We start from the raw sequence: 26,201 nt of genomic DNA on the forward strand, positions 1-26,201 counted from the left end.
AAGAGTGGAGAGGCACAGAATCCATGTTGCTTGAAGTCCAGTGTGAAGTTTCCACAGTCTGTGATGATTTGGGCTGCCATGTCATCTGCTGGTGTTGGTCCACTGTGTTTTCTGATGTCCACAGTCAACGCAGCCATCTACCAGGAAATTTTAGAGCACTTCATGCTTCCTTCTGTTGACAAGCTTTATGGAGATGCTGATTTCATTTTCCAGCAGGACTTGGCACCTGCCCACCCTGCCAAAGGTACCAAAAGCTGGTTCAAAGACCATAGTGTTACTGTGCTTGATTGGCCAGCAAACTCGCCTGACCTGAACCCCATAGAGAATCTATGGGGTATTGTCAAGAGGAAGATGAGAGACACCAGACCCAACAATGCAGATGAGCTGAAGGCCACTATCAGAGCAACCTGGGCTCTCATAACACCTGAGTAGTGCCACAGACTGATCGACTCCATGCCACGCCGCATTGCTGCAGTAATTCAGGCAAAAGGAGCCCCAACTAAGTATTGAGTGCTGTACATGCTCATACTTTTCATTTTCATACTTTTCAGTTGGCCAAGATTTCTAAAAATCCTTTCTTTGTATTGGTCTTAAGTAATATTCTAATATTTTGAGATACTGATTTTTGACTTTCATGAGCTGTAAGCTCTAATCATCAAAATTAAAAGAAATAAACATTTGAAATATATCAGTCTGTGTGTAATGAATGAATATAATATACAAGTTTCACTTTTTGAATGGAATTAGTGAAATAAAATAAACTTTTTGATGATGTTCTAATTATATGACCAGCACCTGTATATATATATATATATATATATATATATATATGTATGTCTGTCAGGAAAAAAAGTACTTCTACTTTTTTTAACTCTTTCAACGCCATTGACGAGATATCTCGTCAATTAAGAGACAACGCTTCCCCGCCATTGACAAGTTTTTACGGCAATCCGTGTTCTAGGTGTATTATGGTAAGGAAAGCCCTAGCGCATGTCCTGAATGAGTTACGGGACTTCCGGGTCTTTAGGGTGCGAATAGAAGACGATCGGCATACATGGAAGGATCAGAGAAAATGTAGATCATATATAGATCATAGCCTATGTAGATCATGCTTTGACCATTTTGAATCTGATCGGGATGATGTAGTCAGTGAGAGAGATGCATTTACAGACACAGAAACATCTGTAGTTATAACCGATCCGTCGATCTGAATAGGGGTGTGTGTGTGGTGTGTGTGTGTGGGCTCTATCTATCTATCTATCTATCTATCTATCTATCTATCTATCTATCTATCTATCTATCTGTCTGTCTGTCTGTACAGTATATGTATGCATATGTATGTATGTAGCCTGTGTGTGTGTATAATCATATGTATGTGTATGTTTGTGTGTGTGTGTGCACGTGTTTGTGTGGACGTGTGTGTGTGTGTGTGCATGTACAGTATATGTATGCATATGTATGTATGTAGCCTGTGTGTGTGTGTATATAATCATACAGTATGTATGTATATGTTTGTGTGTGTGTGTGTGTCTGTTTGTTCTGTTTATTGAATGCAATTTAAATTATTCATATAATTATTTACAGGTGAAAGAATATGACATCTGAATGTATTTTGCATTAAAATGCACTACTTTGATAAAAATGCATTTTTCTCAGTTTTTTGTCCAAAATGTTGTATTTTTGATGGTACCCACCTGTATTCAAATGGTCATAAAACATGAACACATGAAGATAGAATAAAATAGTTTGTTTTTGTTTAAAAGCTGAGGCTTTGTTCAATATTTTGATATATAATATGTTCTTATATTCATAGCAGAAAATATTCTGAGGGCCGTCAAAGTTAGGTGAAAATCATCAAAAACGCTGGCGGTGGCTGGAAACTTTTTAAAAAAACGGTACAAGAGTTAATACTTGAGTACAATTTAAAGTTGTACTTTTTTTTACTTTTACTCAAGTATGTTTTTGGCCAGATACTAAGCAGCAGAGAAGAGCAGCATGCCCCTTTAATGCAGTACAGCATATCAGGGGTGCAAACTTGTCACCTTTCGGCGAAATTCGCCGTTTTCACCTTGAAATAGGTCATTCACGTGAATCGTGTAGATCTGTTAAAAAAAAAAACAATTGGGGGGGTTGGGGGGATTGGGTGTGGGTCGTCGTATCTGCGAGTCATCTGTGTCACGTCACCTGTAGCGTTTCTTTCCCTGTTGGCAAAGGAATGGACCCGCCCTACTCTGCCTCTGATTGGCTTACCTTAAATGTTCTTTCCCTCATTGAACCAATCTCACTCCTGAAGCCTAACTTTTAGACGCTGCAGGCAACTGTCCATATTTCCAGAGGCTACGTAAAACGTGAAGGAACAAGCTAACGGTAAGCAACTTATTTTTGAAGTAATTGGGCTATGTTGATGGTTAGATTAGCCTGTCTGTAGCTAGCTAAATTAAGTTTGCTGTAGAGCAGGATGGAATGCATTTGTACCTGCTGTAAATTATTGTGTTCCAGTTTACATGGTGATTACCGCGTGAGGCTGCTGTTTTTTTTTTTTTTTTGCGTGAGGCTGCTGTTGCGATAGCCATGAAGTTGTAAGTTACGTTATCGCTACATTAATTCGCTACCCTTTGCAAAAATGCTCCTCAGTCTCAATCTTAACATTTGCGCTAAGCCATAGCTAAGTGTCAGCCTGTAACAGCCTGTTTCAAGATGGAGAAACACCTCGCGTTTAGCCCGTCAGCTGCTTCAAAAATTTGAGTGCTGAAATGAAGATTTACAGTGGTTTATTTGCCCTGACTAAGTTTATGTAACATCTTAACAACAATTCTTGTTGATTGTAGACCATAGTTGTCGCTCAAACGTCTTTTAATCATATAAAAGGTGTTTATCCTTGAATGGTGCACTGCAAAAAATGCTTTCCTACTTAGTGTTTGTCTTGTTTCTAGTCCAAATATCTAAAAATTCTTAAATCATTTTTACAATTATTGTAAAAATTATTGTCTTGTTTTCAGAAAAAAATAAATCAAAATTAAGTAAGTTTTTCCTTAAAACAAGCAAAATAATCTGCCAATGGGGTAAGCAAAATAATCTTATTTCAAACTGAAAACAAGATTATTTTGACACTTGATTTTTTTTCGAAAAAAAAAAAAAATATGATTTGATTTAAGAATTATTAGATATTTGGACTGGAAACAAGACAAAAAATGTAAGAAAAGCATTTTTTGCAGTGTGTAACATATTCTCCCTATAAAGCAGATTGACTTGCCATTGTGTGAAATGTGCTATGTGAATTAACTTTGCACTGATGAGTTTGCACCCCTCCATAAGCTTGATAAACTGTAAGCATTTACGCTTACCTACAAAACACCCACTGGCTCCACACCCCTTTATCTAAATTAACTACTTCAGATGTATGTGCCCCCCAGAAGCTTGCGTTCTGCTAGTCAACAGTGCATTATAGTGCCATCCCAACGAAGCACAAAATCACTTTTCACAGACTTTTTCACAGACAGTTCCCTGCTGGTGGAATGACCTGCCGAGCAGAACTCGAGCTAAGCAGAGCTCGATCCAAGCAGCTGAGTCTTTAGCCATCTTCAAGAAACAGCTAAAGACACATCTCCTTCGTCTACACTTGACCTTCTAACACTAGCGCTCTCTGTTCTATTTCTATTTTATCTACTTGTTTTATTTTTATTTATTTATTAAAAAAAGTAAACAAACAAAAACTTGACGCTTTAATGCTAGCGTTCTCTATTCCTTTTCTATTTACTTATTTTGATTTCGATCTATCTGTCTTTATCTATTTATCTATCTATCTATCTATCTGAAGAAGTACTGATTATGTGCTTTATTTAGTGTTAAATGTTAATGTGCGTTTGAAAATTATTTTGTGACCTTTATAGCCATACTGCCAAAACTGTGAACTCAGTGGGAACCAACAAGTGAATTCCATGACAAAGATTGTATCAATCACTCTGGGTTTTTCATCATTTTAAAATGGTTTAATAAGTAAGGAATAAGTGACGATGCGCCGTTGAATTATTAGAAAATAATGCTCAATGAGAAGCGGAGTGGTGGTTAAACCTCGTGTGTGCATTATTTGTTATTCCCCATTTACTTGTTCTATTTTTAATTCTTCTTTTTATCATCTGTGTTTTTGTTCTGTCACTGTCACTCTGCGCTGTGGAAGTTTCTGTCACAAAAACAAATTCCCCGTATGTGTAAACATACCTGGCAATAAAGCTCATTCTGATTCTGTAATAATTAAACGGACCTAAATTGTACTATGGTTACCACACGAGACATTGTTTATAAGGATGCACAATATTTTGCATGCGATTGTCATACATTAAATGCCGCTCCATTTGAAAACAGGTGATGGAGATTTAGTAATAATCACATAACCGGCTTTACTGACGAGATGCGCATGACAATCGCATGCGTTATATTGTGCAGCCCTAATTGTTTAGATGTTATATTTTTAGGGCTGCCCTCGACTAAAGATTTTCATGGTTGACTAGTAGTCGTTCATTTTAAGCATTAGTCGACTAATCGCACATTTATTAATTTAAATAATTTAAATCATTATAATGAGCCTTTAATTGCCTACATAGCCTATAAGCGCTCAAGCAAACGCATAAAGCTTGCCACAGCGCACCACAGAAGCTAATGATTATGAATGTGTCAGGGAAAAACAGTAAGGAGACTGTATTAACTTTTTAATAATTCATTGATCAACTAGTGCTTTCTTTGTTTTCGGTTTAAGAGATGAAGTCAGCGACACTGACTCGTCATCTCCACAGTAGTGACTGTGCCTTTGTGCATGTTTCATGCAGATTACATCATCGGAGATTATTTGTTTTCCATTTGAATTGGTTTATTTTAAAGTAGACCTTTCACTCTCTATAGATATTTTTTTTATGTCTGTAAGCAGGGCCTAAAACTTTTTGCCACACCTGCTAATGGCCGGTGACGATAAAATTTACCGGCCAAAATATTTTTTTACCGGCCATGAAACTCTTTTTGCAAAAACAGGCAGTCATTACTACTACAATGACTAAACATATTTACAATTTTTTAAATTTGTCCTTTACTTTACTTACAAGAAAAAAAACAAACAGATTTATTGATTTATCTTTTCTTTTTTTTTTTTTTTGTCCCTCAAAAACGTTGAGATTCTTGTTCGGCAAACAGAGCAGGCCATCGTGTTATGCCTGTTTCACACACACTCAGTTTGCAGTGCGAATGTGGTGCGTATTTTTTCCACACCCATGTTTACTCAACATTAGCTTCACTTGAGGGTCATATTGAATTTAAAATTCAAGGGGGTAGGAGCCGTCCCAATCTCTTTTTGGGGGGACCTATAAAATTTGAAATTAAATTGAAATCTAAAATCTATAAAAGGTTAACATTAGTGCTTTCTGTCAATCGATAAAATTAATTAATCATTGTAATTAATCGCATATTTATATTGTCATAATTTCACATTGAACCTCCAAATTAATGTAGAAACAACATAAAGATAGTATATTTTAAATATGTTTTTAATGGCATCTTTTTACTAAGTAGCCTATTATTAATGAAGTATTGATACCAATACTGCTACTGCATGGTGTCTCTATTAAATGCATTTTCCCTCAATTTTCCTATTAATTATAGCCATTCAACATAACAGTATAATTGAAAGCCATTATTTTTTACATTTAATAAGCTCTGAAATATTAAGTGATTTTAAAACAATCTTCACATAATAATATGCACAATAATTGCATATGCGTAAACTATACAGATTAATCTGTATTAATCAGCGACTAGAGCAGTCGAATGATTTCTCTTTTTCTTTTGTTCCTTGATTTACATCAATGACAGACCTCAGCTGTCACTGTCTCTTTAAAACCTGATGCACATGACACGGATCTGACACATATCCTATTTTCTCCAAACTCTTTATGGTCATTTATATGACTTTATAACACATTTAAGACTTCGTTTACGAGGTAACTGGCCAAAACCACGTATTTTGACATAATTGTGTGTGTTTTCATTCGTTGAAGCGCTACTGGTGCGCTGTGTACTGCGGCTCGGTGTATGTGTACAGACCATGGTACAGCCAAACGTAGCCTACTGCACCATTTAGGCGGCGTAACCCCAGGTAGGGTTAATCTTCCGAAATGAAGCAGCAATATCTTCTCAGGTAAAAGTTGTTAGAACCATGTCTAGGGACAAGCTGGCCATCACACTGCTGCTGACCTTATCAGCCCATTTGTATCCTATTATTTGATTCACTCTTGTCGCTTATAACAGAACAGCTAACCAATCACGATGAGCTCATCTTCGGAAAATGAGTGAAAAAATTATTTTATTCACTTGCATCAGAAACAGTGAATCCCTTTTAAACCTGGCAGTTGTTTTCACTACATTGCATTGCTATATTTTGGAAAAGTTTTACCCGCCAACTGGCGACTGACACTGTTACATTTACTCGCCAACGTCAATTTTTACTCGCATTTGGCGCTTGGCGAGTGTTAATTTTAGGCCCTGTCTGTGAGGCAAACATTCACGGAGTTTCGCGCTCAAGTTTTTGTTCTGGGAAAAAATACGGCAGAAAGCGCATCCTGTTGCTTTCATTATTTTACAAAAGCACAATGTTTTTTTGTTATTGTGAGTGCACACAAATAAACGTAGAGTCTTTATAAATTCGAAAGATGTATTTCTCTTATATGTATAAGCAAAAATTAGGAAGTATTTTAGGAGTAAGTAAGCGCACCGGTGCCTCTATCTGTCCTGCAGTGAGCGCGCTACTGGTCAGCTTCCACACTCCGCACAGACACTTCAATAGCGCATATTTCTCTAGGTTAACTTTAAAGCGAGTGGCCATGTAAAGTTGCTAATACTTACATCTTTCAGATGAAAAACCACATTTGAGGTCGATGAATGATAGGCAAGCATTTTGGATGTCCTGCCCGATGTACTGAATTACCATAGACCAGCCGTTAACAATCTGCGTGACTTCACCTGTGGATTTTTTTTTTCTGCGACTAAGTGACCAAGCCTCTTCTGGTCGACTAACGGTTAGTCGACTATTAGGGGGCAGCCCTATATATTTTAATACATTCGTCAGGTTTTTGTCCTTAAAACACTCTTGTGCATTTGATTATTTTCTTACACATATCATCCCACTCTTCCGTTGCTAATTCCGAGAGAGAGAGCGATTAAGCATGTGTGAATTACCTTAGAATTATCTCTGTGCATCTCGCAGCAGTCTCCACTAATAACACAAATCTGTAAGTTCATCTGCTTCAAAAATGCCATTATTACCTCGCTAGTGAGAAATGACAAGTAGCTTTTAAGTTGCTAAACTATTTTACTGATAAAATTGTCAGAGCAGCACTGTCAATATGTTTCTGTGTGGGTGTGTCTGTAGTAGGGCCGCACAATATATCGCATGTGATATTTAATGCGCATCTCGTCAGTAAAGCCGGTTCTGTAATCAGCGGTAATTTACTTCACGTGTGTGATTTCACATGGAGCAGCAATTACTACACAGCGCCGCTGTTCACTGACAGGCTGTGCAAATCCACATTGATAATGAACGTGGATTTGCGCAGCTTGTCAGTGAACAACGGTTCTGTGTTTTTGAGAAACAAAGGACAAATATTTAATTCGATCGCTCAGGCATGACACCGAAATGAGGCACCAAAATCTGCGTTCTGATTCAGTTCTAGTACATATGGTTACATAGGTACCGGTGCCATACTGGACACACACAAAACATCCAAAAGAACCACGTGGCACAGCCCAAATGGAGAGCATCATAATCAGATAGACTACATCATGGTGCAGAGGCGCTTCTGGTCCAGTGTAAACATTGCCAGAACACGAAGCTTCCCAGGAGCTGACATCGGAAGTGATCACGATCAAATTCGACCTTGAAAAGCTGAAAGACCGCAAAGTAGCACAAGTCTTCCAAGCAATGATAGGAGGGAAATTTGCAGTGCTCAATATTCTAGATGCTGATGGCACAAACAGACACAGTGGTGGATAACTTCAACACAGCAGTGTTTGACTCAGCCAATGAAATCTTTGGCGAATATCGCCCTGTCAAGAAGCCCTGGGTCACAGCTGATATACTTGATTATGCGACAAGCGTAGGGAGCTGAAGAAGATGGAAGATGCAGAAGGAGCAAAGCAATAAAAAGCAGTTAATCAGGCAATCAAGAAAGGCTTGATAAAAGCAAAGGAGAACTGGATTGAAGAGCGGTGCCAGGACATTGAAGATAGCCTGAAGAAGAATAACAGCAAGAAAGCATACCATCTGGTGAAAGACCTGACCAACACAAAGCAAGGCCGAACACCAACCATACAAGACAAGGATGGTAATTGACCATTCGCAAAGACCCGCCCCCTTAGTTACTGTTGCTATCCCCAACAAACAATGCTGCTCTCACACTACACATCATGTTCTCACGCAGTGAAAAATGCATCGCAGTGCAAAGAGGAAACTGACAACGTGCAGATAGACAATACAGAGCAGGTTACTTCTGGTATGAAACAAGGTCTCAGGACTCTCAGTTTTAAAATTGTCATTTTTAAAGAAATTCAAACAATAAATAATGTTTCATGAGTTCATATTTACATATAGTTAGCTGGAATATAGTAATGCGTATTTGGTGTGCTGCCCGGGAAGGGCTCAGAGCTCGGGAATGGCCCGAACCCAGAGTACCTCACAAAAAGCAATTGAGTGTAGGACAGCCGCCAGACTAAAGAACCCCCCCAAAATACGCACTGAGATCTGGCAGGGGGCTGGTTTCAAGAAGCCGCCTGTTTGGTGGGCCGGAAGAGCCTACGTGCCCAGCTACGAGCCGGGAGAACTCTCGCCAACATCTGACGAGAGATCAAGGCTCACTGCATCAGACGGGTAAGCCTTACCGGGCGGGTAGAGAGAAAAGGAAAACCTGACTGGGAGGGCTCTTACAGCATCCAATGGGAGATCGAGACTCAGGACATCGAACGGGTAAGCCTCGCTAGGTGGGGGGAAAAGATGTGAGGTTTGGCTGAGAGGGTTCGGATAGTGTTCGGCGGGAGGTTGAAACCCATGGCTTCGGACGGCTGAGCCTTGCCGACCGTCCGACGGAAAGGTAAAGTTGGGTGGCTGGGAGACTCTCACCGACATCCGACGGGAGGTCAATACTCACTGCATTGGATGGTTGAAAGGCCAAGATTGCTTGACCGGAAGGCTGTAGTAGCATTCGACGGGAGTTCAATACTCGGGGCACGAACGGGTAAGCATCACAGGTAGTCGAAAGAAAAATGTATCCAGAGGGCTCTTGCCGCGGTCGACCGGAGTTCAATACTCGCAGCATCGGACGGATGAGCTTTGCTGGTAGTTGCCACTTTGCCGGAGCATTGCCACTCCCTCGCATATAGTCTTTTGATCACAAAACATGTATTGAAAAATTTAAATCAATATATTGTTTTCTGTGAATGAGTAAGCAGAATTATTTTCACATAATTTTGAAGTAAATATTCTAGCCTACAAGACTGATTACTCAAAAGTCTTATTCAGAACTATTTAGTGTGGGTTTTAAGGCCTTATTTCAGCTACATTTTTTTCCCAAAACTTACTAACCATGCATAATATTTTTTTTCTAAAAAATGCAAACATGTACATCCATCTTGGTCACATATTATTGTATATTGTATATTATTGTAGCACAGTTTGTACTGAATACAAAAAAAAAAAATACATTATTGGTCAATAGTACGTTTTAAGTAGCTGAAATAAGCACAAATATCAGGGCATGTCAAAACATCTCAAGGGCCCCAAAATGACCTCAGACCCCAGAGGGTTAAAGGGCATGCTGCCCCATGTTATTTCAGAAGGTCTTTGCTTTAAAGCTGTTAGGGTATTGGGATGTTGCTTGCTTTTAGGGCTTATCTAGTGCTCAGTATCATGTTTGTTGCTAGACCTGCTTGTTGCTTTAAGCTATTGGTTGTTACTGCAAGAGCTGGTACTTGGTTAAATTTGCAACAGCAAGAAGCTAATGTTTAAGTTGTTGTTTAGGCCAGAGGTCCCCAACCCCCGGGCCGCGGACCGGTCCCGGTCCGTGGGTCATTTGGTACCGGGCCGCACAGAAAGAATAAATAACTTATTTAAAAAAAAATTTAAAAAAAAAAAAAAACTGACTGTTCTCTGCTTATGTAATTAGTATGAAATGTGCATGTGTGTATGAAATGTGCATTTCTCTCTGGCGCGTTCACTACTGCGAAGATCGCGAGTCAGCATCTCAACTTCAAATTCTCTCCGTTACATCCGTCTATGACTCACTCTTGGCGCATAGCAACGCTTGTTTAGGTCACGTGATACGTTACCGCTAAAAATAAACCCACAAGCTACCAAAATGAGTAAGAAACAAACGTCTCTGGAAAGCTTCTTTGCGAAGGGGAAACGGCCCAGTGAGGAGACAGAAGAAGAGCCTACGACTTCCAAGAAAAAGAAAGCTGCATTTAACAGACAATACCAGGAGTCCTACTTGAAATATGGATTTATCGCAACAGGTGATTTACACGCACCAAGCCCGCTCTGCATAATATGTGGCAACCAGCTCTCTAATGAGGCAATGAAGCCTTCAAAATTGCTTCGCCACTTGGAGACCAAGCACCCCGCATTAAAAGACAAGCCTTTTGAGTATTTTGAAAGAAAAAGTGTGAACAAGAAGGCCAGAAGCAATTACTGAGGGCCACCACATCAATAAATGCGAGTGCACTGAGAGCATCATACTTGGTGGCTAACCGTATTGCTAAGGCTAAGAAGGCATTCACTATTGGTGAAGAATTGATCCTTCCCGCCACAAAAGACATTTGCCGTGAACTTCTAGGAGACGCTGCGGTTAAAAAGATAGCACAGGTGCCTCTTTCGGCTAGCACCGTCACTCGGCGCATTGACGAAATAGCAGAGGACATTGAAACACAATTGTTGGAGAGGATAAATACATCACCGTGGTATGCACTCCAGGTTGACGAGTCTACAGATATTGACAACAAGGCAATACTACTTGTTTATGTGCGATATCTTTATCAGGAGGATGTGCATGAGGATATGTTATGTGCACTATCGTTGCCAACCAAAACCACAGCCGCAGAACTATTCAAGTCGCTGGATGACTATATATCAGGAAAACTGAAATGGTCATTTTGTGTTGGCATATGCACAGACGGAGCTGCTGCCATGACTGGACGGCTGTCTGGTTTAACTGCTCGGATTAAAGAGGTTGCACCTGAATGTGAGTCTACGCATTGTGTAATTCACAGGGAAATGCTGGCTAGCTGAAAAATGCCACCGGAACTTAACAGTGTATTGAATGATGTTGTTAAAGTTATTAACCACATCAAAGCACACGCCCTTAACTCGCGTCTTTTCGAGCAGCTTTGTGAGGAGATGGACGTGGAGCACAGGCGCCTTCTCTTATACACAGAAATAAGATGGTTATCCCGAGGGAGATCGCTGGCCAGAGTGTTTGAATTACGAGAGCCGCTGCAGAGATTTCTCTCAGAAAAAGTCACCGCTGGCAGCACATTTTAGTGACGAGGAATGGGTCGCAAAACTCGCTTACTTATGCAACATATTCAGCCTGCTTAATGAACTCAATCTGTCACTTCAGGGGAAAATGACAACAGTCTTCAAGTTGGCTGATAAAGTAGCTGCATTTAAAGCCAAACTGGATTTGTGGGGACGTCGCGTGAACAGAGGTATATTTGACATGTTTCCAACATTGGCGGGGATTTTGGAAGAAACTGAGCCCGAGCCTTCATTCTCCCAGCTGGTGCACGATCACCTGTCTTCGCTTTTAAAAGAGTTTGAGCGCTACTTCCCAACCACAAAAGACCCACGGACTGCCAAGGAATGGATTCGTGACCCATTTGTCAACAAACCAGGTGAATCCAGCATGTCTGTGCAAGAAGAAGATCAACTGCTGGAGATCGCAAATGACGGCAGCCTTAAAAGTATGTTCGAGACAACAACTCTGCCGATGTTCTGGATAAAAGTCATGACAGAATACCCTGAGATCGCCACAACAGCACTGAAAACCCTGTTGCCATTTCAGACATCCTATCTGTGTGAAGCGGGGTTTTCCGCAGTGACAGCAACCAAAACAAAACTACGGAGTAGACTGGACATAAGCAACACACTTCGGGTGTCCTTGTCTCCCATTAGCCCTAGATGGGACCGTCTCGTTACAGAGAAACAGGCTCAGGGCTCCCACTGATTCAGCGTTATAGTGAGTTGTATTTTTCATGCCTTTTATAATTGTTTTTGTGGTGTATCTTATTTTGAAGGCATGTTTTACGTTGCCATAGCGACCAGAGAGCGTTAGGGGCAGAGAGGATGTTACTCATGTTATGTTGTTGGCGCTGCTAATAAAGTTGCGAGTAAGCCTACACATTGGATTCACGTTTATTATAATATTTAAAAAATACCCCAGTTTTTATGCTGGTCGTATCATTTTATTTTGTTGTTTTTATCCGCCACACCTTAAAGGCCGGTCCGTGAAAATATTGTCTGATATTAATCCGGTCCGTGGCGCAAAAAAGGTTGGGGACCGCTGGTTTAGGCCATCTGATTGTTCTCGAAATATGCTTGCTGTTTCTGGCTCATCTAGTTATTGGGACTGCTATTTCCTTAAGTTTCTCTGACTACTGCAACATGCTGTGATTAAGCAAGGAACATGCTTGTTGCAAAGCTGTCGAGTGTATTGGTAAGGGTTTCTGTCTTCATTCATGTGGGTTGTCAGATTGAGGACACGTAACATAACGAGCACAATGTCAATGGGAGACGACAAACCTGTAAACTGATGAGTTGATTTGAGTTATTATATGCTGTTTTTAAATGGATGCTGAAGCTTTTAGGCCAGGTAGAACCTGCGATCTCTCTGAACCGTTCATTGCTCGCTTCTATGGCTGCAGTATGCTGTGTTTGCTGCAAATTAGGCTGCCAATTTTAGTGGGTTTTCTGCATCTTTTTCAGGTATTGCATTAAAGGGGCTTGCTGCTCTTCTTAGCTGCTTATAAAGAAGAACACCCCCTTCATTGCCTTCTCCTGTAAGGGGCTGCTGCCCCAGTCTCTGCTATTTCAGAAGGATATGCTTCTTTCAGAATGCCATCAGTTGTGGTTTGGGCGGTTCTGGCCTATCGTTTGTGTTGGTGGGGTTATTATTGCTGCTCTCCCTGCTCATTCATGATGGGCTGCGTGGATGGGCAGAAACTGTTCAGTTTTTACACAGAACAGAACCATACTGCCCAAACCAAAACTTTATGCTAAATATCTATCATTTTAACGATTAGTTAGTTAGTTCTGGCAGGTCACGTGAGTCAAGCTTGCATCGGCTGATTCTCAGTTGATCACATCTACCTATAGAAATACGACACCTATCGCGGCATTCCTATATAAGCTCTATTCAGAATTAATCAGCAGTTTTTTCTGCTTACTCAGAAGCAAATCACCCTCCTCCATCCCCAACTCCTCCTTTCGCACAGTCAGGACTTGGCTTTCTGATATTCCTTGCTGAATCAGACTTCTTTTCTTGAATAATGTTACACTTAAATATCATTAAGTACATTAATGATATCTGCTTTGTTCTATTCTCTATATATCTATATATCACCATATAGATGTTTAGGTGAAACTCCTTCCGGGTCGGGAACGCTGTGCGCGTTTGGCTGCCGCTCTGTACCTGGACTGCTTTTTCTGTATGTTTTCACCCCTCTGCTGGACTATTTTTGTTTCATGTACTCCACCTCTTATTGTTGGCGCTGGTGACTGGTACTTTTAAGTTCTGCCACGGGCCGCTGCGAGCTCTCTGCCCTGTTACGTCTTCCACGGCGTCTGGTTCATCGGCTGGGTGAGTTGCCGCTCGCTCTGTCAGTTGTGGTGTATACTACTGCTCGCTATTTGGGTATGCTGCTTCCCATTTAGTTTGCAGTTTCTGTGATGTGACGTTCGGGCTTGGCTAATGTGGCTTTCACTCTGGTTGGCAATACCTGTTAGTACCATAATGCCTCGGGCAATAGCTTTCCTTTTTTGCTTTGTCTCTTTCCTTTTGTCTGTAATGGAGTTTGAATATACATCATCTCAGTTAAGAACTCTGAATTGTCGCTCGCGCCTCGACCCGGCGATGAATGACTACTGTCGGCGGCTAGGGATTCTCCGACGCCCTCGATATTTACATCGCTCCCCACGTATCTTCATTCATAGCTCTCGCTCTAAGCCTGATGCTCTTCCGTGCATCTGGTCTGACCGTCGGAAATCATCCAAACCAAGTGCATCCCCTACTAACAGCTCATTACATCGCTCTCTGATTCATCTCACTGGTAATAACTGTCAACTAACATCGTCGTCAAATTCATCTGCCTCATACTGTCACGCTGCTCTTTTGAACTGTCTTTCCATCTCGGATAAAGCCCCTTACCTCAACGAACTCATAACTGACAATACGCTTGACTTTTTGTTTCTCACAGAAACTTGGCAAGTTCCTGATGACTTACTGCAGTTAAATTTACTCACGCCATATGGATATAAGCAGTTGTCCAGGCCAAGACTGCATGGTAAAGGGGGTGGTCTCGCCTGTCATCTACCATGATGATCTCCGTATCACACAACTCGACTTCCACGACACCGATACATTTGAATATATGGTTCTGAAGGCTGACTCTCTTACTATCATCCTACTCTGTCATCCTCCTAAAGCATTTTCAAACTTTTTTTCCCAACTTAGTGAACTGTTATCCCTTGCCTGCTCCATGTCTTCTCCTGTTCTCCTGCTTGGTGACTTTAATATACATGTTGATGTTGTTTTCTCTAACACCACTCAACTACTGTCTGTTTTTGATTGCTTTAATTTGTCTCAGCATGTTAATTTTCCTACTCATTCTCATGGTCATATCCTTGATTTGATCTGTACCTCAGGGGTTGGTATTTGTTCCATCTCTTCCTCTGATACTGGTATCTCTGATCATAAACTCATAGACTTTCACTTTAGTTTGCCTATACATGATAAATCTGTAAAGACTGTTATATCCTACCGTAATTGTAATAATGTTGATGTCACATCATTTTGTTCCTCTATTGCTTCCTCTAATCTTTCTGATGTTTTTGATTTATCTTCTCCTTCACTGATTCTTTCAAATTTTAACTCCATATTATCTGATATTTTGTCTGTACATGCTCCTGTTAAGACTAGAACTGTTCCTTCTACTCATACTTCTCCCTGGTTTACCCCCGACCTTCACATCCTCAAGAGCTCCGGTCAACGGCTTGAGCGTCTCTATAGGAAAACTGGCCTCACTGTTCATCACCAAGCCTTTCTTGAACATCTCAAAAGTTACAAATCTGCCTTACACTTAGCGCGCTCTAGTTTTGTTTCTGCCATGATTAATAAAGCTAGTAACAGGCCAAAAGCACTATTCGACACAGTAAATAAACTTACCAAACCCCCACCTAATGATATTCAGCTGAATTCTGCTACTCCTTTCTAAATCATCTTCTAGACAAGACGGATGCCGTCCACCAGGGCTTTTCGAACAGCACTATCAATTTTAACTTTGAGCCTAATCTCTCTGGTCATTCCCTATCCTGCTTTTCTCTTACTAATCCATCCTCGGTCTCTGAGCTTATTTCAAAATCCAACTCCTCTTCCTGTCGACTAGACCCAGCTCCTACTTCTCTCTTAAAACAGTGTCATTCGGTCATTTCTGCACCTATCTCTCATTTCATAAATGCTTCGCTTGTCACTACTACTTTTCCTCAGTCACTTAAAATCGCTGCAGTTATCCCAGTTCTCAAAAAACCAACCAGGGTTCTGTTCTGGGGCCTTTGCTGTTTATTATTTACATTTTACCACTGGGTCAGATACTACAGCGTCACGGCTTTAGCTATCATTTTTATGCTGATGACATTCAAATCTACACGTCATTCAGGCCTTCCCTATCCACCCAAATCAACAAAATTTCTGTTTGCGTGCAGGATATTAAAACTTGGCTTAACTCTAATTTTCTGAAACTAAATATGGAAAAAACATGAGATCATCATCATTGGTACTCCAGCACTTACCACCAAAGTTCCCGCTGACTTTACTTGTGATATTACTGGCACTTTAATTACTCCATCTAGTATCGTTAGAAATCTCGGTGTTATGTTTGACCCATCTCTTTCATCTCAGTATCATATTAACTCTCTCTCTAAATTGGCATTTTTTCACTTACGATGAATAGTCCAGCTCCGTCTTTTCATTAGTACCAAAGATGCAGAAACTCTCATTCACGCTTTTGTCTCATCTCGTCTCGATTACTGTAATGCCCTTTTCATTGGCTTGCCAGCTAGGCAGCTGGGGAAGTTGTGGCCTAATGGTTAGAGAGTCGGACTTGTAATCCACAGGTTGCGAGTTCGAGTCTCAGGCTGGCAGGAATTGTAGGTGGGGGGAGTGAATGTCCAGCGCTCTCTCCACCCTCAATACCATGACTGAGGTGCCCTTGAGCAAGGCACCGAACCCCTAACTGCTCCCCAGGCGCCACAGCATAAATGGCTGCCCACTGCTCCGGGTGTGTGTGTTCACTGCTGTGTGTGTGCACGTTGGATGGGTTAAATGCAGAGCACAAGTATGGGTCACCATACTTGGCCGTATGTCACTTCACTTTCACTTACCACTATTGCTAGATTACAGTATATTCAAAACTCAGCCGCTCGTATTCTCACTCGCACCAAGCGTTCAGCCCACATCACCCCTATTCTAGCTGATCTGCACTGGCTACCAGTGGCCTATCGTATCACGTTTAAAATTATCCTGCTTACTTTTAAAGCTTTGAATGGTCTGGCCCCTTACTATCTTTGCAATCTGCTCCTCCCCTATTCTCCACCACGTTCATTGCGGTCCTCTGATTCTCGTCTTCTCACCATCCCTCGATATCGCCTCTCTTCCATGGGGGGCAGATCGTTTAGTGTTGTTGCCCCTAAATTATGGAACTCTCTACTAGGGCTGGGAATCGATTCCAAAAAGAATCCTCGATTCCGAGGCGTTGGGAATCGAGAGTCGATTCCAAATGTTGGAATCGATTCCATCAAGGGAATCGACTCCAAAATCCATCCCGTAGCAGATTTAATTTGTCAACTCAATCACGTAGTTAACCTTGAATAAAAAAGACTTCGAAAATTACAAAGATAGGTCCAGTTGTGACACACATAATGCCATCAGAAACTTCTACAAACGTAATGTTATGGTTTATGGTAGGATAAGGAGTTTTTAGTATTTATTTCAGCATTGCGTAGGAAATTCTCACTGATACTGACATGACCAATGAAATCTTTAGAATCGGTTGCTGGGCGGGATTTGCTCTTAACTGGTTGTGGTTAGGAAAAGAAATCTGATCTCTCTGTCATCATTCATCACACGAAGAAGAATGCCGCCAAGGTCAACATCAGCAGTCTGGTGATATTTTACTTAAGAATCAACAAAAAATGAAGTTAAATGCCAAATTTGCGATAAAAAGTTAGCATATAATAAAACAACATCACCAATGATTAAACATCTTAGGGCTGTCCAGAAAAAGGAGGTGACAGAGGAGGATCAGGTAACAATTAACGTTAGCTAATCTGATGCACCATTTTAAATCAGATTTGGGATAGTTCACCCATGAAAATTTGATTACTCACCTTAAGGCCATCCACCATAAACGCACATCAAGGAGCACAAAATTAATATCCGTGGCTCCTGGAGTTATATTTTTACAGCGAAATCAGATTATTTTCCGCGAACTGATTCAGTTCGTTTCAATGAACTGGTTCAATTAACAATTTCGTTTAGTAATCACGCAATGACGTAACTAATATGCAGTTATATTATTAAATCACCCAATAATAATGCGAACTGTTTCAGAAGTTTCAGTCCGATTTGGTGAACTGATTCACTTAGTTCCCCAAAAGAACCGGTTAAAAAAAGCTTAATTCGTGAACCTGACATCATTCTAGACTGTTTGCCTGAGAAGCTATGGATTAGGCCTACATGTAATAATGTTGTAACTAATGTTCACTTTCTTGCACAGATGGCCAGTTTTGGTGTATAAGACCTCAATATATTGTCAGTATAGCAGTGCTGGGCTGTAACTAGTTACAGTAATGATATTACTTTATATTATTTATGGGGAATATACAAAATTACAACTTCTTTGTGGCATGAAAGAAAAGTAAAATAACTAGTGTAACTTATTCCTGTTGCCAGAAAGTAATAAGTAAAGTAATAATATTACTTACTTTTGAAAGGAGTAATTCGTAATGAGTAATATATTATATTTTTTGCGTAACTAGCACAACACTGGTCAGGAGTCACAGGCATTCATTTGTGTTCTCAAAAACCAGTAGCTGCTGATATGCATTTTATGAAGCACCAAGGACCAAGGTTTCAGCTAAAAAGAATTCTTTACTGTTCTACCGAAGAAAAAAGTCAGTTACATCTTGGATGGCCTGTGGGTGAGTAAATTAACAGTAAATTTACATTTTTGGGTGGACTTAAGCAGATTAATTTGAAGATTTAAAAGACAGATTTAGGTAGCCTTATTAACTCTGGAGGGATTTCATTTTTCCAAATCGCTATTCCCTGGGAAAAAAAAAAAGGATGAGGAGGGAGCAACTCCGCCTGCCTCGAAGAAGTTTTTGGTTCAGACATCAATTGAACAACAGTTTGGTGCCAAGATTCCGTACCCTGGTAAGTGTATAAATCAAATGATACAGTAGTAGTTAGTGTTGTCAAAAGACCCGGTACTTCGGTACCAAGTCGGTACTAAAAAAGTGAAAATGTCACGGTACCAGGTTTTTTTAAGTACCGGTGGTACCGAGTACCCGGTCAACCCGGTTCTTGACGCCAGACGTTCGATGATTTCCGCGATGCAGAAAACGCGGACGGAATCTCGGAATCCAGTTATAAAAACGGAATTTACAGTTTAGCACGGAATGTCACGGAATTTGTCAAAGTTTGGATGAATGAATCAAAAGTAGGTCATTGCACTTAAATCAAGTCGCGACGTGGATTAGTATCTGTAAATATCAAGCCGCAAAAGTCGATTCAAATATGAATCCCGCATGTTCTGCGAGTCTCTGTGTGAGTGAATGAATGGCAGAGACGCGCGTTTTTTTTCTTTTTTTTACTACATACACTGAAGCGCGCATGACGCTCGCGGTGATTCAACATCTGCCGTCTCAATGAGGACATAAATACATAAACAACATCTACAGAACTGCTCTGAGAGTCCCCTCGCGAGCATTTTACCGTTTCATTGAGTAAAACCAGCGTCATATCATATAGCTACACACAGAAATGTAAAGGTATTCACGGCAACCCGTCAAAATAAAAGTTAATCTTAAAGACATTGTGCCAGAAATATAATTTTATATATATATATAATTTATTTATTTTTTTTTAAAAAGAAGTCACAATATTTCTTCCATATTTTAATTTTAATAGTAAATCCCCTTTATTTACCAAAACAATATAATGTGTTTAAATTTAATTAAAAGACAAATTAAATTTGGGTGAAACTTGTTTACTGTTTTTCATACTTTTATTACTTGCGGAAAAAGTTGAAACACAATTTAAATAAAGTATAAAGAATGGCATTGATTTTTGTACATTTTTATTTTTGTTTGACTTTATTAAAAATAGTGTGTTTTTTTTAATTAGCATGTGGTACCGAAATTGGTACCGAGAACCGTGGATTTTGACTGGTATCAGTACCGAATACTGAAATTTTGGTACCGTGACAACACTAGTAGTAGTCTAAATGATGTAGGGTGTGCAATATTGACAAAAAAGGATATCTCAATATTTTCTGGGATTTTATCAATAACGATAATTAGACAATATTTTGCTGAGTGTTATTGTGCTGATATCTTAAGGACTACCGTGGACAGATGACTCCTGGATTTTTTGATATTCTTCATATTCGTGGTCAGTTCATAGCAATGATAGAAATGAATCTTTTACAATAAGTTTTAATATATTTTTACCTTTATGAGCATTTTTACCTTTATAAAGCAATTATTTCTAAAAGTATGCATCATCTTTTGAGTCAAATTCTTACATTTATCCAGTTAGTTAGAATAAGAAGACATTTGGGCTGTTACCAAGCAAATGAAATCAGTATAAACAAAATTCATCTTTGCAATGCAGAGGAAACACAGAAGATGCATCTGAAGTGGCATTTAGATGCATTTACTCACTGTTTAATGCAGCTTGAAGGGACATGAAATGCTTTAACCTGCAGTACGTTACAAATACATACATAATGTTTTGATATGTTTTTTTTACATTAAACGTGGAATATTGATATTTGAAATTATTTAAAAATGAAAAGATACTTTAAATGTGAAATTAAACCCACCAGTAGATGGCAGCAAGTCACTGTTAATAAATGAGTCATTGCGATTGAACCGAATCATTTAAACAGTTGATTCATTTAGGAACGAAACACCTTCATGTTGCTCAGAGACGCAAAACAGTGCTGTAGCTGTGTTGGAATTATTTTTGTTGGCGAAATAGAACAAAAGCAGGAAATATGGTGTCTAAAACGTAAGTGTCTTAATATAAACTAATTGTTTGAACTGTTGTATAAAATCAATATCACATTTAAAATCATGCTAATTTTTGGATAAAAAAGGCACTCTAGCTTCGTGTGATATTGATTAACTATATGAAATTATATAAATATATACATTTTCTGACCCCATGTCTTCAATTATGTGATCATTGTAAAAGCATTTTTAATAGACTGAACCATGCAGTGATAGAACGCACTAGTTTAACCTTACTAGACTTCATCACGTAATGTTTGCCTGCGGTGTGGATTTGTTTTGTTTGCTTTTCGCGATATACTTGATAATATCAAATCGCACATCGTTAAAACAACAATTATGATATTATCGCAGACGATATCGCACACCCCTAGCTGTAGCAATGCGAGTCTTAGTTGGTTAGTTAGGGTTATTTTGTTTTTCAAGACTTTTTAAAAATGTATTTCCTTTATCTGCCTCATTTTATTATTGTTCTTTCATTGCAGCTCATAGTCTTCCCAAACAAAAAATTTATCAAAAGCTAATCGAGTTTATAGTTAAGGACATGCATCTGTTGTGGAAGATGGTTTTCGAGCACTGGTGAACACACTGGACCCAAAGTACAGAATTCCTTATCCAGGAAAGATATAAAAAAAGAGAAGCAAGCTCTGAAGGACCAGCTCACTGTACGTCCGAGTAACTAATTTTATTTTCCTATTTGCCATTATTTCCCTTCTATTTCAATATGCTGTGTTGTTTTCTTCTTTTCAAAATGCAAAATGTTAAATTAATGTATTTATAATTTGATTAATCTTGTATTAATCACCATATACTGAACAATGTAGATGGCAATTAATTATTTGTTAATATGACAAATATCAGTGACAGTCCATTATATTACACATGACTTGGTCCATAATTTTTAAATCATTTTGACCAAAAAACATTTTTTATTCATAAAAGTAAAAGGAAAGTATCATAACCATTTTAATGATTATTATGATTGTTTCATCGGTAACACTTTACAATAAGGTGTCATTTGTTAACATTAGTTAATGTATTAACTAACATGAACAAACAATGAACACTGCATTTATTACACTTTTTATTAATCTTTGTTAATGTTAATTAATGAAAATATAGTTGTTCATTGTTTATTCATGTTAGTTCACAGTGCATTAACTAATGTTAACAAACACAACTTGTGATTTTAATAATGCATTAGTAAATGCTGAAATTAACATTAACTAAGATTAATAAATGCTGTAGAAGTACTGTTCATTCTTAGTTCATGTTTACTAATGTTGTTAATTAATGTTAACTAATGAACCTTATTGTAAAGTGTTACCGTTTCATCATTTAATCATTTATGGAGACATTATAAACATAAATATAATTTATATAAATATATAAGTTCTGGAACAAAGTGTCTCAAAATGATGGAACGGGTTAAATAATGACATATCTTTACATTAATTTATTTTCAGGCTGTACAAAGTGTTTGTCTTACAACAGACCTATGGACATCTGTTGCCATGGAATCATATATTTCTGTGACAGCACATTATATTACTGATGATTTCTCACTAGAGTCCAAATTACTGGAGGTTGAAAGGTAAGATTATTTTTTATTTTTTTGCATGTGTAAATTTGCAGGGAGAGTTCAGATATAAACACAGTGTCTCATTAGGCAATGCTTTTATTCTTTCTTTCTTCGTTAATGTTTTCTTTTGTTTTAATTAAAATTATATAATTTCATATATAGTATACTAGGGAATAGATCTGGTAGCTTCACTAATTATGATGTCATGAGCGATCCAGTTCTCTATATAGATTAGTGGGTGGGACTATCTTTAGTACAATTGTTGGCAGATTGGAAGTAGTTTTTTAGTAGTTAATTGAAGTCGTTTTGAAAACTTAATATTTTTTGTAAAATTTCATTTGGTGATGCTAGTCTTCAGATTTAACAGTCAAGTAACTAGGTGCATAATGAGCTCATCTAAGTATTATTTCTTTTTTGGATTTGAAGGAAGACACACAGCAGATGGCATAGCCACCCACCTCCGCAGTATTCTATTGGAGTGGGGACTTCAGGACAAAGTTTTTTGCGTTACAACGGACAAGGGTGCAAATGTGGTTCCAGCTGTGAAGAAAATGAACCTGAGACATCTGCCATGTTTTGCGCACACTCTTAATCTCATCGTCAAAGACAGTCTTGCTGCAGTCCCTGAGCTAGATGATTTGAGATCCAGAGTGAGGAGAGTGGTTGGATTTTTTAGATCCAGCTGCACAGCAAAAGAAAAGCTTGAAAGCTTGCAGAAAGACCTGAAAATGCCCCAGCTTCGTCGTCTTCAAGAAGTAGAAACTCGATGGAATTCCACCTATTTGATGTTCGAAAGATTTTTTAACCTCCGGGAACCCCTATCTGCAGCTATGAGCAACATGGACCTGCCCATGTTTTTCCCCCAGGACTGGACTGCAATGGCTGATGCCATTGAGGTGACTATAATTTGTATCATACTATGTATTGTGCAGATAGCTTTGTTTCCCTTACAAAGGGAAATTTTTTATATATATATATATATATATATATATATATATATATATATATATATATATATATATATATATTAGTGGTGGGTCGTTATCGGCGTTAACGTGCTGCGTTAACGTGAGACTCTTATCGGGCGATAAAAAAAATATCGCCATTAATCTATTCTCAAAGTTGGGTTGGGGGCTGGGTCTATACTACGCAAGCTATGATGACTTTCACCTTGATATTTTAGCGCGGATGTATACCTTGCCGAATTGCACTGTAGGGGGCGAGAACAAGTCTTCGAACCTGTGTGTATGCCTACTGTGAAATTACCACATCAAACGTGACGTGCTAACATGGATGCAGCTATGAAGCCGCCGGGTTTGCTTCAGGGAAAATGTATTTTTAAGAAGCTTCCCAATGGAAATCTCAGTGTTTCCCCTACCATTATTTTAGGGGGTAAATAAAATAAGTTGATTTTATTTAATTTTATTTTCTCTATAGCGCCAGACCACAAAAGAAGTCATTCAATGTTACCTTCCCTATAGAACAGGTGTAAACCTTGTTCTTTTATTAAACAAACTAAATAGCCTTATGTTATTTATCTTATTTACACGACGGCGTGTCATTTATGTCTCTACGTTACATGGTCGCGCTCTCTGTATCGCGAGCACAGCGGAGTTCTGCCCCGGTTCGCGCACACACACACAAACGTAAGCGCACACACAAGTGAGCACACTCCCATTCCTATTTGTAAATATTAAGCTGCAAAACGTCTATTTAAATATGACTTCTGCGTGTCTCTGTGTTAATGTATGGCGCAGACGCGCGGGTTTGTTCCCTCATACAGAAGCGCGCGACGCTTGCGGCAATATTAACGTCTGTCGTCTCACTAAATGAGGACATAAATGCATGAACAACATCTCCAGAACTGCTCTGAGAGTCACTTCATGAGAATTCGAGCGTTTCATTTGAGAAAAACTATCCTCATATCATATACACAGAAATGTAAAGGTATTCACGGCAACCCGTCAAAATAAAAGTTCGGTTTCACTTGAAGACATTGGGCAGAACGTAATAGACTACTACTATTACATAATTTATAAATTACATAATTTAATTTAATTAATTAGCCTATTAATTATCACGACACCACGAATTACCACCATATTATGTTTGCTTCTTGATGACTGCTATTTGTTTACTACTAGTAGTGAACTTATTCTGATCTATTTGGCAGAATTCAAATGAGCCATTTTAATCTAGATTAATTCCAAGATTACAGTGAGATTAATCTAGATTAAAAAATTAATCTATGCCCACCACTAATATATATATATATTATTGCGTTTGTATATTATATTTATGAGGTGTAATACTGAATAAAAAGTGACATGCATTATAGTATAGAAGTAGATATATTGTCATATGAAAAGCTGCAATTCCTTATGTATTATTTGATATATTCTAGTATATTAACACAATACATAATTCTATATACCTTCAATATACTGTTAAATCATTTGATATAAACTATTAATCATTCATATAAGAAAATATACGTTCTTTTACATAAGGGCTATGGGGTTTGTTTACCATATAATATTTATTTAACCTTAATTTTAAAGTTTGTTTTACCAATTGTTTTTATATAGGTCCTGAAACCATTCCTGGAAGTGACCGTGGAGATGTCTGCTGAAAGTCATGTCACATCCTCCAAGTTAATTATTTTAGTACGCAACCTGCAGAAACTGACAACAAGTATGGCCAACAGTTATGCACCAGAGTCTGTTGGTCAGAGGCTAGCTAGCACTCTAAACAAGCATCTGACCAAAAGGTGTGGAGACTACGAATCAACAAGGTTTGTATAGATTAAATCACAGGATATATCTCTGTATACAATTAATTTATAACTCAGTTTGTTTGATTATTATTGCCACATGTACAACTTTTAGATATCTCGCAGTATCGATACTTTTAAAAAAGTAGCCTTTGCCATGGAGACAAATGCAGAGATGGCTGTTCGAGCGTTAACATCCGAAGCCAGCCAACTGAATGCTGTGGAATGCCACCCAGAGGCAACAACTTCAGATGCACCACTCACACAACAACAAACCAGGGCTAGTTATGTGTGGTCTGATTTTGATTTGAAGGTTAGATTTACTCATCAGATTCTTGGAAATACTGTAAGCATTAATAAATGTGACCCTGGACCACAAAACCAGTCATATAGCACGGGTATATTTGTAGCAATAGCCAAAAATACATTGTATGGGTCAAAATTATCAATTTTTCTTTTATGCCAAAAATCATTAGGATATTAAGTAAAGATCATGTTCTATGAAGATATTTTGTAAATTTCCTACTGTAAATATATCAAAACTTCATTTTTGATTAGTAATATGCATTTCTAAGAATTCATTTGGACAACTTTAAAGGCGATTTTCTCAATATTTAGATTTTTTTGCACCCTCAGATTCCAGATTTTCAAATAGTTGTATCTCAGCCAAATATTGTCCGATCCTAACAAACCATACATCAATGGAAAGCGTATTTATTCAGCTTTCAGATTATTTATAAATCTCAATTTCAGAATATTGACCCTTATGACTGTGGTCCATGGTCACAAATAAGAAAATGGTTGAATTTTTTTTTTTTTTTTTTTGTCCCTTCCAGGTCGAGGGACCTAGTTGGCCAGATTTTTTTTTTGTTACTCGCACACCTTTAAAAACAAACAAACACAATGGAGACTGAGGCTGTCAGTGTCTTTTACTGTGTTACTTTGAAGAAAATACTCCACTGATCTCAATATCTGTCTCTCTCTGTATGTCTGTCTCGCTCTCTCTCACAGGTGAGTCAGCAAAAAAACAACAACATGGATATCATCTCTGAAGTGAAAATGTACCTCTGCCAGCCAAATGTCAACAGAATGTCTTTACCATTGTACTTCTGGCACGAACAAGGACAAAGGTTCCCAAACTTGCAGACTCTGGCAAAAAAAATACTTGGCCATAATGGCAACATCTGTGCCAAGCGAGCATGTATTTTCAAAGTCTGTTGAGCTTATCTCAAAAAGACGCTCCTGCC

General features: G+C 38.7%; 2 protein-coding genes across 11 annotated transcripts in view; one reads left to right on the plus strand and one right to left on the minus strand.

Moving 5' to 3' along the window:
• Nucleotides 1-26,201, minus strand: part of slc35d1b (solute carrier family 35 member D1b) — an 80,942-nt gene that overhangs the window by 51,194 nt on the left and 3,547 nt on the right. The window lies entirely within an intron of this gene.
• LOC131526767 (uncharacterized) lies at nt 812-26,102 on the plus strand. 9 transcript variants are annotated; one of them, XM_058755292.1, is made up of 4 exons: nt 812-21,264; nt 22,066-22,193; nt 22,608-23,077; nt 24,770-26,102. In XM_058755292.1, the coding sequence occupies exon 1, from the start codon at nt 14,554-14,556 to the stop codon at nt 15,517-15,519; it is 966 nt and encodes a 321-aa protein (XP_058611275.1). In that variant the 5' UTR covers nt 812-14,553; the 3' UTR covers nt 15,520-21,264; nt 22,066-22,193; nt 22,608-23,077; nt 24,770-26,102. The 9 variants fall into 9 exon arrangements, with proteins under 9 accessions (XP_058611275.1, XP_058611257.1, XP_058611250.1 ...); XM_058755274.1 differs by having other exon boundaries at nt 812-23,077; nt 24,770-24,975; nt 25,070-26,102; XM_058755267.1 differs by having other exon boundaries at nt 812-22,193.

The sequence above is a fragment of the Onychostoma macrolepis genome, chromosome 02, assembly GCF_012432095.1.
Source record: "Onychostoma macrolepis isolate SWU-2019 chromosome 02, ASM1243209v1, whole genome shotgun sequence".
Classification (NCBI taxonomy): Eukaryota; Metazoa; Chordata; class Actinopteri; order Cypriniformes; family Cyprinidae; genus Onychostoma; species Onychostoma macrolepis.